Source organism: Papilio polytes, unplaced genomic scaffold, assembly GCF_000836215.1.
Source record: "Papilio polytes unplaced genomic scaffold, Ppol_1.0 DF823399.1, whole genome shotgun sequence".
Classification (NCBI taxonomy): domain Eukaryota; kingdom Metazoa; phylum Arthropoda; class Insecta; order Lepidoptera; family Papilionidae; genus Papilio; species Papilio polytes.
The window spans coordinates 3,121,927-3,136,990 of NW_013525805.1; the positions used below are offsets into that span (position 1 = coordinate 3,121,927).

At 32.7% G+C, this 15,064-nt stretch overlaps 1 protein-coding gene across 1 annotated transcript in view; it reads left to right on the forward strand.

Moving 5' to 3' along the window:
- The first annotated feature begins 463 nt into the window (after nt 1–463).
- Nucleotides 464–15,064, forward strand: part of LOC106104795 (organic cation transporter protein-like) — a 16,548-nt gene continuing 1,947 nt past the window's right edge. Inside the window, exons 1-4 of the mRNA XM_013284933.1 lie at nt 464–774; nt 3,655–3,880; nt 9,832–10,087; nt 13,699–14,331. Of these exons, the coding sequence (XP_013140387.1) occupies nt 605–774; nt 3,655–3,880; nt 9,832–10,087; nt 13,699–14,331 (1,285 nt within the window). The 5' untranslated portion in view covers nt 464–604. The remainder of the gene's footprint in view (nt 775–3,654; nt 3,881–9,831; nt 10,088–13,698; nt 14,332–15,064) is intronic.

The following is a 15,064-nucleotide window of genomic DNA, read 5'->3' on the forward strand; positions in this document are numbered from 1 at the left end:
CAAACTCTAACAAACATCCATCCAAACTTTTACATTTATAATATTAATATAGTAAGAAATTAAGAATAAATACTCCAGGTAACGTAAGAAGCTTAATCGAGTTTACCTTGTATTAAGGTTTTGTAAACTAACATCTAAAATAAATTATATCTCTCAGGAAATCGTTCTTATAATATCTAATATACCTTGGCTAAATTGTGTTAAGGTAGTTTACTACATTTTTTTATGTACGAATAAAAATTGATTTGCTTTTCCCATTTAAGTGACGTTCTTAAAAATTTCTCTAAACATCGATGACTACAGATTATAAAACGCGCAACATTTCTCCTTGATAATGAAATCTAATGCAGTAATACTAACGTTGCCGTGAAAAAATGTACGATTCTATCGAAGGCAATGGATTTTTACAACAATAAAATCTATAAAGTGACTGCGCGCACGCATTCAAACCCCGATGATCGTGGCTGCGGTCGTCTCTTGACGACAAAAATAAATTTGTTAACATAGTTTTCTCTAATTAATTATTTTTTAATAAAAATAGTGCATGCTGCGTATAAATTTAATTCAATTCTTTATTAAATAGTTAATGTGTTAAAATAAAAAAATGGACGCCGAAAAGAAAGATTCTGAAGTGAGTGTGGACGATATTTTACAAATATTGGGACCTTTCGGAAGGTTTAATGTTTATAATTATATGTTGATTTTGTTCCCTGTTTTTCTCGCGGGCGTTTACTCTTCGGTTTTTAATTTCGAAGCCATGGATTTAAAATACAGGTGAGTTAGTTATTAAAAAATTTTGTTTGCTATCTCTACGTAACATACAGACGTATTGTTGAACCACCTTTTTTTAGTTATACTGTTCAAATATTATTGATTTATTAGTGTAGAATTTGTAAATTATTTTATTCCAATAAATACAAAAACCCTTTTTGTTTAAATAAATGTTTCCCTCTTAAGGGGATGATTTTCCAAAAAAATTAAGTGATTTCTCACATGTGACATAAAAATGTTAACATAATTTAAACACTCGCGAAAATACTAATTTCGAAATAGATTAGAAATATGTATTTAAACATTAATTTCATAACTTAATTTTAAAATCTTTGTCTGTATTTAGTAACATAAATGCAATTGATATGTTTTGTCATGAAATTCTTGCATATTATCAAATATTACCAAATAAACACACGTTTACATAAATTACGATTATTTTAAACTAGATAGAACTGAAATTATATTTTACTGTGGTTAAGTGGTTTCTGTACACTTTGAGTTATAGTCCGAAGATTTTTCAGGAGTTCTAAATACACACCTTTTAAAAATTGACATTTTTACATTATGGAACTGACTATAATAACATCAAAGGACAAAATGTACATGTTACAAGGAGAACGTTAGTTATGAGTGTGGAAGGGTACATCGGTAGAGGTAGACCTAGGAAGAGATGGATGGATTGTGTAAAAGGTGACATGATCAAAAAGGGAGTGATGACTAAGATGACGTATGATAGAGTTATGTGGAGGACAAAAAACTGTTGCGCCGACCTTACGGGAATAGGATAAGGAGAAAGATGATGATATAATGATATCAAAGAAACCTGCTATTTTCCATCTTAATAACCAATACTTTTAATAAATAAAATTATTATTTACTAGTTACTTGTGGTGTTCCTAGAACTAGGGTTTTAGTTCTTACTAATAATTTCTATAGCTTATATCGAACTAAGCGATTTTATTTTTTAGATTTTGTTACTTTCTCATAAAACTTATTTATTTGCCGTAACCTCGTCAACAAATACTTAGACAAAGCTCAACTTACTGCAACTTAAGCAAGAACTTGATTAGTTTGTTGTGATAATGAATATGTGCATTACAAGTGCACATAATAAATTACTTTGTTGACTAACTTCCATATCTTAAGGTACGTTTCCACTGATGTACACACACAATTGAACACATGATTAAATAATATAACAGTGGTTGAATCAATGAAACTACGTTATACAGGATGTTTACAGACGGATCAACGCTTTTGTACAGGTAGAGGACCTTTACATTTTCATGTAAAAAGAACGATTTGAAATAGTCGAGGGCGACAATATCTTGTAACTTTAATATCATATGAGAATCAAATTTTTCGAAGAAGTCAAAAACCTAATTATTAGGCTTGTCAAAGTAACACTGTAAACACATTTTGGACGTACGGGCAAATTTTAATCGAAAATCTGATTTCGATTTCTTTACAAAAAAATTCAATATTACTTTAAAACTATAGAAAGTCGGGCAACATATTTTGTATATTTTTGATCCGTCCGTTATGAAACACCCTGTATAAAACAGCTGAATTATTTCAATTTATTGTTATTACAATACATTACAATATGTTCCGCATACGCGTTAATTATGCTAAGAATGCGAACGCAAAACGTATAATGTTGCCAGGTCTTTATATGAGTTAATATTCATTTAAAAATAAACCTATACTTTACATAGACTTGGCACTTAATAATGTAAAAGTGATGAGACCTTTCTTTGAAGCAATACTTGTAAAAGAGAACAATTGTTGAACCCCGAAAATTTTAGTACCATCTTTAACAGTGGTAGAGCTCGCTATAAAGTCTTTTGCATAATAGACCGGCTTGCCCGGTACAATACCACGACCACACAAAACATGCGGCAAGGGGAAGTCATTCGTACAATCTGAAGAGTATGAGTGCCGAAGGCCTTATTTAATCCTTCCCTTACAAGAAAAGGAAGAGAAGGGGAAGTGAAAGAGAAGTGGATCAGTGGAGATATTCTCCTAATCATCTCCTCCTCTGTTGATTAAAGCAACGCATCTACAAGTGCAGATGCTTATGGACAACAGCTTCACCACTTTTGCGAATTTTTAAGGCTTCCTCGTTTGTCACTTGTTACATACTGTCATCCTTTTCCTTCACTATGACAATAATAGAGAGATACAAGTGTCGGTGCAAGCACAGAGAAAAATAAATACAATGGATTAAAGATTTTACAAGACATTGTCGTCAAGGTAATAATAGTTCGTGCGTAAAAACACGTTGACCACTTTTTATTGACCTAAAGCCTATAGAAATACATGTTTATTAGAAGTACCAATTTGTCATAATAACCCAAACTAAATCTGCCAAAATAAGAAAATGTAATGTGTTAAAAAGGTGTTAATGAAAATACTAAAATATCAAATACATTCGAATGACCTCTGGAGTTACAATTTGTACGTATTTAGATAGTTCAAGGTCAAATATTCAGGGAAACCGTTAGATTGTTTATGAAAAAAATAAACACGATTACTCCATTCCATCAATGCCATTGTATTAACTCTTATTTACATACTTTTTATATACATAAATAGATGGATAAGATTTACTTGTGAAGATTTTAGGGTTCCCTTTATAATGCTTTTTCTATACTAATATTGTAAATAGAAAAACTTTGATTGTAATGAATAGGCTCAATAACTACTGGGCCGATTTTAAAAATTCTTTCATCGTTAGAAAGGTAATTTTTCTATGAGTAACATAGGCTATATTTTTTTATAATTGCACGCGGACGGACTCGCGGGCGAGAGTTAGCTACTGTTCCTAAACCTTTGCGGTTTTCATTTGATTTAAAAATTTCAAATGTCTATTTCCAGATGTGCCATACCAGAATGTGACGATACCACTGCCGTATCCAACTACACGATACCGCATCACGATGATGGGACATACGCGAAGTGCGTGCGATACGCGCCTTTCGCTAATGTCAGCAACTTCGTTAACAACAGCATAGGACGATGTTCACCGCATTATTTCGATACTTCCACTGAAATAGAATGCGAGTCCTATGTCTACTTGGAGGAGCATTCCATTGTTAAAGAGGTTAGTGCCTTATATATTAAAAAAAAACTGCATACTAGTATTTTTAGATAATAACAGTGGAACGTAAACTTGTGTTATAAAATTATAAATGCGAAAGTTTAGATGGATGGATGTTTGTTAGAGTCTGTAGCTTAAACTACTGAACGAATTATGATTCAGGAAGAACACCTTATCCGCTTATTTTTGTTTTTTAAATTCCACGCGGAAGAAGTCACGGGCAAAAGCTAGTCCTTATATATATGAGCACTAAATTGAATGAAATATCTATAGAACGATCAAGTTATCTGACTCGGTGAGTAGTAAAACTAAATTGTAAAAGCTTTTCGCTGCCTGTTAAAGTCAAAAAAAATTCACGAGACATTTATTGTACTATTTCTTGTCATGTTTTGTCATTTTCTATGCTTAAGAGGTTTTTACATATTTGCTGATAGAATTAAACGCGATATCAATACCTTTTATACAGGCCACATAAGCCTTCTCAGATAAATTCACAGTTTGTAATTTCTTACACGTCATTTTTGCAATTTAGATTTGCTATCTACAGTGTTAAACTGTTTATCCTATTTTGTGTACTTTTTGTATTATGGGCTAGTAACGGTACAAGCGACAGCAAAGGTCTATAACCCTGGTACTGAATTTATACATTTGACCAATGCATTAGTCAATCACAAATGATTTTGTCCTTGTCACTGCTGCGGATTGCTGCAACAGTTCCCTTCAAATATTTCATCATTGCTTAGCTATGCTAGTATGCTTTCCGGTAAATATACACTTGCCTCGAACTGTGGCTTTCCTCTACCGAACACCCTGTACAATCATACTAATATATAAATGGGAAAGTTTAGATAGATGTTTGTTAGAGTTTGGAGTCTAAACGGCTGAACGGATTTCAATTTAATTTGGTATAGATGTAGAAGATAGTCTGGAAAAACACATAGGCTACTCACTTTCGTTTTTTTTTAATTCTACGCGGAGTCGCGGGCGAAAGCTAGTATAGATTTTTTTTTTAATATTGGTAATTTTTGTTAATTTACTAATATTTCCTTTAACCATTCAAACTAAGCTTTAGGCTTGTGCTAGGATATGGTTCACGACAATAGTCGAATGGTGGAATTCGAACCCTCGACCGCAAGATCGGTAGTCCGTACCCCGAACCATTAGGCTATTCGCTTAATTGTCAAAGGACATTAAAATATAATTATCCTTATAAAAATAGAATTATCAATGATTCGCAATTAAAAAACAAATTACCGATACATTATTGTAAAACAATTCACAGACAATTTGTACTGGTAACACTGAAAGCGTTCTCGCAAATTATTTACCTTCACACTTTGACTTTTAAGAGACAGGATCTGTTCAGTGCACGCACTTCTCTCTGTGCTAAACAAACAATGAGTTCTAAAATTTCTTGGTTGTGTTTTAATTTTATACAGTTCTAATTATTGAGTCAAGATGTGTTAATTAAGATTTATTTAGTAATTTACTTCGTTTTATATCGGCTACATGCTTAGTCCGTTTCTCTATAATCAAAGTCTTCACACGTTCGAACAAACAAGAGTCGTTGAGCGTTAACGATACCCAAATACAATTAATATCGTATTAAATTAACGAGAAATCGAAATTTACCTTCCTTTATTTAAATACTTTATCTGAAAACTTTTATTGTATTTATTATAATGGATAATTCAACCTTGGGTAGAGAATGAGGTTATTTTTGTTAATTCAATACGTATATAAAATCTTTATGATAGTAAAATTTCTGAATAATATAATGCAATCAAATATCTGTTTAATATACATCATTGTTATTACAATAGTATTAATAGTATAGTTCATAGCTTCTGTTATAATAATACGTGCTCAAAATGCCCTCTATATTTCATAATCTGTCTATCACATCACGAACATCCCTCGACTTACACTAGTCACGTTTGATAGTTTTGAAAACGTATCTATACTATCTATACTAGTCTATATCTATACTAGTCTATACTAGTAGTATAATAAAGCGTAAACATACACTTCTTTGTTGCCTAAGATGTCAGCAATTACAGCATATTTTTGAATAATTCTTTCTTTAATAAACAGCCCTACATTTAAGACACGCTTTAGGCTATATATTTTCACGCCATTATACTTAGGGGGTAAACATTTTGGATAAAAACCCTAATGTGGGAAAGGGACCATAAACAACAAGCTGCCAACATTAAGGAAACAATATTGCCATGGTTTGTCATCATGTCATGTCATTTTGACATTTGCAATTGATAATTCAACACAAGTTAAGAATAAAATAAAATTTTCATAATTTTATGCAAAAGTCGCACGGAAACAGTTAGTAATTACATAAAAATCAAATGTTTACACATGCGATCATCTTATCTGACCCGGTAAGCGCTGCTGTCGCGGTTTAATACTATCAGTAAATATAGCACTAGTAAAGTTTTGTATTATCTGTGGGTAAAACGTAGAAAATAGGAAAAGATAACTTGACAGCTATAGTATGCATCTTCTTATTTTTTTTGTATTTATGTCCGTAAATACCCGTGAAAAGGATTTGTGACACTTTTTGGTGACGCTAGTGAGCTATATTAGTATTAATGCCCACCGGGTCAGTTAACTTCGTAGTTCTATACGCTTGCGTTTTGTATGCAATTTGTCAAATTAGCAAAATTCTAGTCCCAATCGTGTTGATAATAAAGTCATTATTATAGTAAGGTCGAATGTATTATAAAAGATAATTTGTACATATAAATGTAGGGAACGCTCGCTTGCTTGAGTTAATGGTTCGAAATTGTGACTGTTAGCAATTTGTTCGTAATTAAGACCTTTTGTGATGCATTCTGCTGTATAAATTTTGTTTACGGAAAATAGGGGATTCGAATACCTGAAAATGTGCTCTAACAAAACCGTCAAAACTCTCGTGAGGCATAATTAACAATTTCATTAAATTATATTAAATTAAAAGCCAAAAATAAATGAGAAAAGTACGAGAAACAATTCACAATTTAAGAGTTTAAACATACTTTAGTTGTTTTAATAAATTTATAACAAATAATGGTTACTGATTATTTTCATTTGAAGTCCAGAAAACCTACACAATTATGAAAATCCATTGAATTACTATCAAATAGCTTATATCGTAAGTAAATCAACATCAATTGAGTTCACAGTCGTTCGGAGCGAAGCCAAAAATCTCATCAGATCACTCACACGAACTGAATCCTATCTGCGTTGGAACTGATTTTTTACACGAGGATAGAACACTGGCATAGAGCTGTGAGCAGTGCAGTACTACTCTTTTCATAGTCAATAGAAAACCCGTAAACAAATTCACGTTCGATAAGTAACATCGATAAAATGTGTCGAAACACTCAGAAAAAAATCGTGAAAACTCGTGACATATCGAAAGCTATTCCATAAGTTTTAGACTATTCGATTGACAATAAAATGATTCACAATTCCTCTTTGGTGTACTTTCATAGCAGTACTGCAATCAACCGCTATATAAGTTCTGTCTTCGTGTGAAACTAGAGTTGTTCTGTGTTGTCGACACTCATTACTTACCGATAGGTGCTCTGTGTCAGGCCCTATCAAGTTGCATTGGCAATGATTTGCATCACATCTCCTGTATTACATTTCATACTATGTTACAGGTTTTTTCCATGTTTCTTCATAGAATACAAAGTTTCCATTGAGTTTAGTTTCATAACAAACTACCCTAAGATTGACAATTAACACATCATCTAAAAAGATTAAAAAACTGTCTAAGTATTTGAAGATAACTTTACTGTCTTGTAACAATACGACTTATCGTGCGATGTTGAAAAATTTTTAATTGATTTCACGAATGAACTTGGCGTTCGCATATGCACATTCGATGTCGAAATTGCATTGTCTAAATTAGACCCTGTTGCCACTAGCGCAGCCACGCGACTAGCCGACAGTTTCTATAATTCGATAATAAAAGCTTTCGCCCGCGGCTCCGTCCGTATGGAATTAAAATAAAAACAAAAGCAAGCCTATGTGTTCTTCTAGACTATCCTCTGCATCTATGCCAAATTTCATCAAGATTCGTTCAGCAGTTTGGGCTACAAACTCTAACAAACATCCATCTAAACTTTCGCATTTATAATATTAGTGAGATTTCTACCATTCTCAACTGTCAATACTGCCATTAGTCGCCTAGTGGAAACTGGTACTTCGAGCTGGGGTACAAATGCAATGTGTAATCCATTGTGGCTAGACTGCTTTAAGCCTCATAACTCAATAGGTCTCGTTTTCAATACATCATTCAATGAAAAGCCCTAACTTTGCATTCTGTTAGCAATTTTATTGATATCAATAGCGTGGGTGAACGAATTTTTTTAATAACGGACGCTCAATTTCGATACGATCACAATGGCTTTTGGTACTATTGGTATGCAAGTGATTTTCGATGGATTCATAATAGTTAGTTAGTTATTAAAATTTATACATTTACGTCATAGACAAATATTAAAAGTACAGAATCGTAATCGTGAATTTTCCTCGAATTTCTTTGATATTTCAATGTTTATTCTAGCATTAACTACATTTTTAAGGTTAAATTAATCGGCCTTCGTTAATCCATTTTCATTTTTTTTTTCTTTATAAATGTCGTTAACTAGCTGTTGCTCGCAACTTCGCCTGTGTGATATATGCCTTTGTTACTCACAGATAGATTACCTTTTTAACAGTGAAAGAATTTTTAAAAACGGCCCAGTAGTTTTTGAGTTATTTCAATACATACAAAAATACAAATCTTTCCTCTTTATATTATAGTATAGATAATTTCAGTTTAGTTTATGTAATGTTTTATGAAACGTAAAAAGTCAATCTGACGCAGCTGGTCTTACTGTAGCCAAATCTAAATACCATCTAAAATTGTGATTTACTACGCTAACTCATATGTGCGTGAGTCACACTATACGCAAATTTTCATTCGTTTGTAATGAGTAAAATCTAATTTACCAATACTTCTGAATTTCTTGCCATTAAAGATAAAAAAAATGTCAAGTTTATTCCGACTATAGGAGCAATAAAAGAATACAGAAAGTGATAGAGCAGATTCACAAATTAAGATTTTTTGTATCTTAGTATTTATCTACCTTCACTATAGAGAGACTAGCTTTAACCCGCGACTCCGTTCGCATGGAATTTTAAAAAAAACTAATGTAAGTAGCCTATGTATTCTTCCAGGCTGTTCTCTACAACTATGCCTAATTTTATTGACATCTAACATCCATCCATCTAAACTTTCGCATTATATTAGATAGATTTGTAATTTTGTATGTAACGAATAAAATAAAAAAAACTGGACTACATTATTCCTTAGTAATAGGTTATTACCTATAATTAGATTTTTTTTAATTCCCCGTAGACGAAAATCACGGCAAATAGTACTAATGTAATATTTGTAGTGTGCTTAATTCCAGCAGTTTAACAATGAATAGGAAATCAAACTTTCTAGCATGTATACATAACATATTATAGTTATTTAAAAATCAACATCCATTTCATATTACAATGCAAAAGAAAAAGAAAACGAAGCGACCATTACCAAGCAGAGTTTATTTTGGCGAATTTTCAACTCCTGTTTGTCTCATTATAAATTCAACGAAGATGCGAGGGGAAGCCATTTTGTATTTTTTAAGGTTTTATTTCCTTTAGTCTCTCTTCTCCGAAACAAATATGTGTACTTTTTGATCATTTCTTATTCATAAAGATTAGTTCAAATATGTTGCCAGAATACTATATATATTTTTAGTTAGTTACTTATTTTAATGAGACGTTGGAAACCAAGTAAGAAAATCATTGCCATAAATGGACAGAAGAAGGTTCCCTTTTCCATCTACAAAAATCTTTGTAAACTCTTTTGAACACGGTAATATATCTTTACTTCATAAAAATATGTGTTTTTTTTCCAGTTCAATCTCGCCTGCCAGGATTGGAAGCGATCACTCGTCGGTACCGTTCACAACGCTGGCTTCTTCCTGTCTATACCGCTGACAGGTCTCATATCCGACAAGTATGGCCGTCGGCTTGCGCTGGTCTTCGCTTGCGTGACTAGCGGCATCTTTGGTGTGATCAGAGCGTTCTCATTGAACTACAACATGTTTATTGTACTCGAGTTTTTGGAGCCCGCGTTCGGAGGTGGCATTTATACAGCGTGTTTTGTCTTGGGTAAGTTAAGTTGCATTTAAATTTTAAATTAAGAATGATTAAACATATCACAAAAATAAATGCAAACAGAAGTTTACTATAAAAATGAAAGAATAACCTTTTTATATTTCTTACACATGACAACTTTTCAATTCTTTAACCTATTTGTATCTTTGTACTTACTTCTAAGTCCAATAAATTATGTTTGCCCTCTATCTATAAATCGCTTACATGTCTCGAAATAACTATTCATAAAAGCAAATAAGTTAAATTTAATCTTACATCCTAGCTTTTCCGCGCAGTTCTACTCGATTGTCATCTTTAAAGATCAACTTCTATACAATGTAATAAAAGAATTGATACATGAAGTAATAAATAAATTTACAGAAAAAAATATTAGTCGCATAATTACCGTATATTTAACTATGATTTTCACCAACAAAATGTACCCAAGACGAGTCGGTACTGCATACACAAAGGTATAGGAAGACTGAAGATAATATGGATAGATTGTGTGAAAGAGGATATGCTTATGCGCAGTGCTGTAGGACAAGGGCAAGCTGATGATGAGGTATTGCTTGTGTTACAGCGTTACAGTTTTTACAGTGGTAGAGTCCGCTTTAACATCTTCGCACTGTAGGGCCCGCTCGCCCGGTGTAATCCACGACCACACAGAAAACAGACGTGAAGCGGAAGAAATTCCGCGTTTCGTCTGATGAGTGTGGTGCCGGAGGCCTAATTTTAGTCCCTTTCCATTTCCACCCTTTTCTTAAGAAAAAATGATGGGAAGGAAAAGTGGATTTGACGGTGGAGGAGACGCATAGGAAGGGGAAATTTCCTCTTTATGTGGGTCTCCTCCTCCGTCAATGAAGGGTAGGCAACGCATCTGCAATTGCGGATGTTTATGGGCAGCGGTCGCCGTCCATTTCGGTGGATTTAGGTGGCCGCTTGCTCGTTTGCCACCTTATATTGTAAAAAAAAAACAGTATAGTTTTATTAAATTTATTTGAAGTATGTACAAAGGTCAGTGTTTACGGAACTCTATATCGTTAGAGACCGGTAGGAACGTGTTTACTTCCTGGTCATATGATTGATTAGTTAAAATAACTCGCTAAGTTTTATCTCATACTTGTAATAACTGATTTAAGTAAAAAAATTAATTGTCTGAAAGGCCGAAGCTACAGCTCTATAGATTTGAAAATTATTTTATACTAGCTGTCGCTCGTGACTTCGCCGGCGTGAAAAAAAGGAGTTAAAACATCGCCTATGTTACTCAGTAATAACTTAATAGTTTTTGAATTCAGTTCAGTAGTTTTTGAGTTATTTCTATACATACAAAAATACAAATCTTTCCTCTTTATAATATTAGTAAAGATATAGGTGGAATTACAAAAATGGATCGATCGTCGAATTGCTATTATAGTCACAAGATCATTTAAAAGTATTCATATAGTTAATATGACCATAGATTAACAAAAAAAACTTTGGCTGTAAGTGAAAATATCTTTAAACCGCTTTCATTTGTTTAAAAACAAAACAAAATCGACACGCTTCAGATAATCCGTAATTTTATCGTCAATTACACTTTTTACCATCGTTTTATTCAACCGTATTAAATGAGGTCACGAAAAAGTTTAATACGTATAAATATAGTTTCACTAATTGAACATTCCTTCAACTTTTTGTCTATTTTTTTATTTAAATTGCCTAATTTTATTTAGAATGTTTTTTTTTTACTCCATATACAAGTTATTTATGGTCGGAAAGGTTAGAGGTACCTATAATTGTTCAATTGCATTTACAATATTAAGTACTAGCTTTCGTTCGCTTTTCCGTCCGCGTGGAATTAGAAAAAAACAAAAGTAAGTAGCCTATGTGTTCTTCCAGACTATGCTCTACATCTATGCCAAATTTAATCGAGATCCGTACATCACTTTAAACTACAAACTCTAATAAAGATCCATCCAACCAAACTTTCACATTTATAAAATTAGTAAGAAGTAAGATATTAATTCTAGATAATGATAGAATATTTCCTATGTAACTATTAATAAAAAAACAATGAATTACTAAAAATCAACGTTAGCTATATAAGTTGTTTTATACTAATTCGCCCTTTAACCTTAATAAAAAAAAACATAACAAATTATCGTATTTAACTACACGTCTATTGGCATCATCTTTGATTTCACCTTTAACGCCTCAACAGTTCCTTGTGACTAATTAAATGTTTTCGTTGAATGATCACTTCCGCTATATTTGTTTTACGTTCCTGACTTCACAATGACGGATCCGTCGCATTTCCGGTAGACACTATAACATTATAAGTAAGCTTCCCCCCCTCCCCCCGTGTAAATATAAAAAAACAAAAGCATGTAGCCTGTATGTTCTTCCTGACTATGTTATACACTTATGTCCAATTGCATACAGATCCATTCAGCCGTTTAGGCTACAAACACTGACAACCATCTATCTATCTAAACTTTCGCATTTATTATTTTAGTATGATTAGTATGGTGTAAGGGGTACACAGACCATAAACTTCTATTTGGCGATAACTCTCGCATCTTCTACATTCATTCTTCTACTCTACTTCTGTTCTTGATATCGCTTTTCTTGAGTATTTCATTAATCTGTACCCGGTAATCGGACAGTTTAGTCTTTAGACCTTAGTAATGCATTTTTTTATAATTTTCATAACCCTTAAACAAACAAGAACTATTATCATACTAATATTATAAATGCGAATGTTTAGATGGATGGATGGCTGTTTGTTAGATTGTAGTCTAAACGGCTCAACGGATTTCGATGAAATTTGGTATAGATGTAGAGGATAGTCTGGAAGAACATATAGGCTACTCACTTTTTTTAATACCACGCCGACGGAGTCGCGGGCAAAAGCTGTCTGGCAAAAGTTCTTCTATAAATTCTAAAATGTAATTAGTAACTAGAGGTTTAAGAAATCATATCTGTTTTCATTGTATTATTCTTGACCATACCCCGTACTGCTAAGTTTCGGAAACTTTCTACAACTTGCCCACTAAATTTACTTCGCACAAGTTACATTCAGAAAGGCGGGTTACATTTTCCTCCGCAACATTACTTAACGTCTATTTATGTTACAACTTTGTCCAACTAAACGTGGTAAAGAATACTGTTAGTAATACAGTTTGTATAACGTATTGATAGAAATTTGGTGCATTTCTAACATATATATTTTCTTTAGAAAAGTTGAGAAAATACGGTCATTTTGATGTACATTTACTTCAAACTATCATTAGTTATAATGGTTGAAGACCTTTCGTTTATCTTCTTGAGATAAAATTAACACACTCAATTTAAAAACAAAAGATACTTCAATAATATTACACAAATGTCAAATTTATGTGGAGTGACGCTGATCATATAAACAAGGAAGGATCAAGATTAAATGTGGATGGCTTCAAAGGTAGAGGAAGACCGAAGAAAGTATAGATTGTGTGAAAGAGGATAACTAGAATGGTGTGCGAGTTATGACAGCTCAATGAGATGTATGGAAGAGAAGTACTATGTCAAAACTCCAGAATAGGGCAGGTTGAATGAATTGTTTTCGAAGAAGTCATCGTATAATCAATAAATTTGTTTTTTTTTAGCATTGGAACTAGTTGGACCAAAAGGCCGAGTGTTCATCAGTCTACTCTTCAATACAATGTTCATCCTCGGCGGAGTGACAGTCACCTTGCTGTTCTGGTGGCTGCAGAACTGGAGACATCTTCTTCTGATCATTTATACTCCAGCCATCTTCGTCTTCGTATACATGTGGATGTTGACAGAAAGTTTCCGATGGTTCTTCAGCAAAGGTCGTTACGAAGAAGGTTTGAATACATTAATAAGATCGGAGAAAATGAACAATGTGACGGTCCCAAAAGACCATTACAGCCAAGTGGAAAAGCACGCGATGCAACAAAGAGAAGCAAAGAAATTCGAAAGCAGAGAAATCAATCAATCTTCTTTTAGTCAAATTTTATCTTCAGCCATGATTTGGAAGAGAGTTTTTATTTGTTCTTTTCTATGGACATCTTCTACTTTAGTATACTACGGACTTTCTATTAATGCTATAGAGTTATCTGGGAATAGTTATTTGAACTATATCGTTGTTATAATAATAGAAGCGCCAGCAAACGTCTGTAAGTTAATATTCTTAGACAGATTTGGAAGGAAGAGAGTCATTGCCATCGCTTATATTTTAACTGGATTGATTTTAATTAACTATGGATTTCTTCCAGGTTAGTAAAGTTTTATAACATATTTGTACATACGTACTAGCTATTACTCGCGACTTCGCATGCGTAAAATTAAAAAATTAGAATACAGCCTATTTTACTCACTGATAACGTAGCTTTTAAATGGTGAACTCGGTACAGTAGTTTTTGAGTTATTTCAATACATGTAAAAAAATGCAAAAATACAATACTTTCCTCTTTATCTTACTAAAGATATTATAAATTAATATTTGCCTATCTAGACTTTTACACTTCATTTTATAAATAGTAAAGTTTATATTTTTTTATGTCACGAATCTCAAAAACAACATAACCGATTTCAAAAATTATATTGCAATTTGTCACTACATTGTCATTAAGTAAGATTGGCTATACTGATTATAGAATTTTCATTAAGCAAAAGCAAGGTAGTTCTAAACACAAGTAATACGCCTATAAGTTAATTATGCTAATTACTTAAGTTATAATCTACTATATCGTAGTTGTGGTATATAATTATTATATTTAACTAGCTGTTCTCGCGCGGCTTCATCCGCATGAAATTATGAAAGTTTTATTTCATTGTTTACATTTGTCAAATTATCAATAGCAAATGTCAAAATGACATTACATGACTAACCTTGGCAATCTTTCTTTCTTGATATTGGCAGCAACTTACAGTCTCTTTCCCACATTAGAGTTTTTATCCAAAATATTTACCCCCTAAGTTTAATGGCGTGAAAATATATAGCCTAAA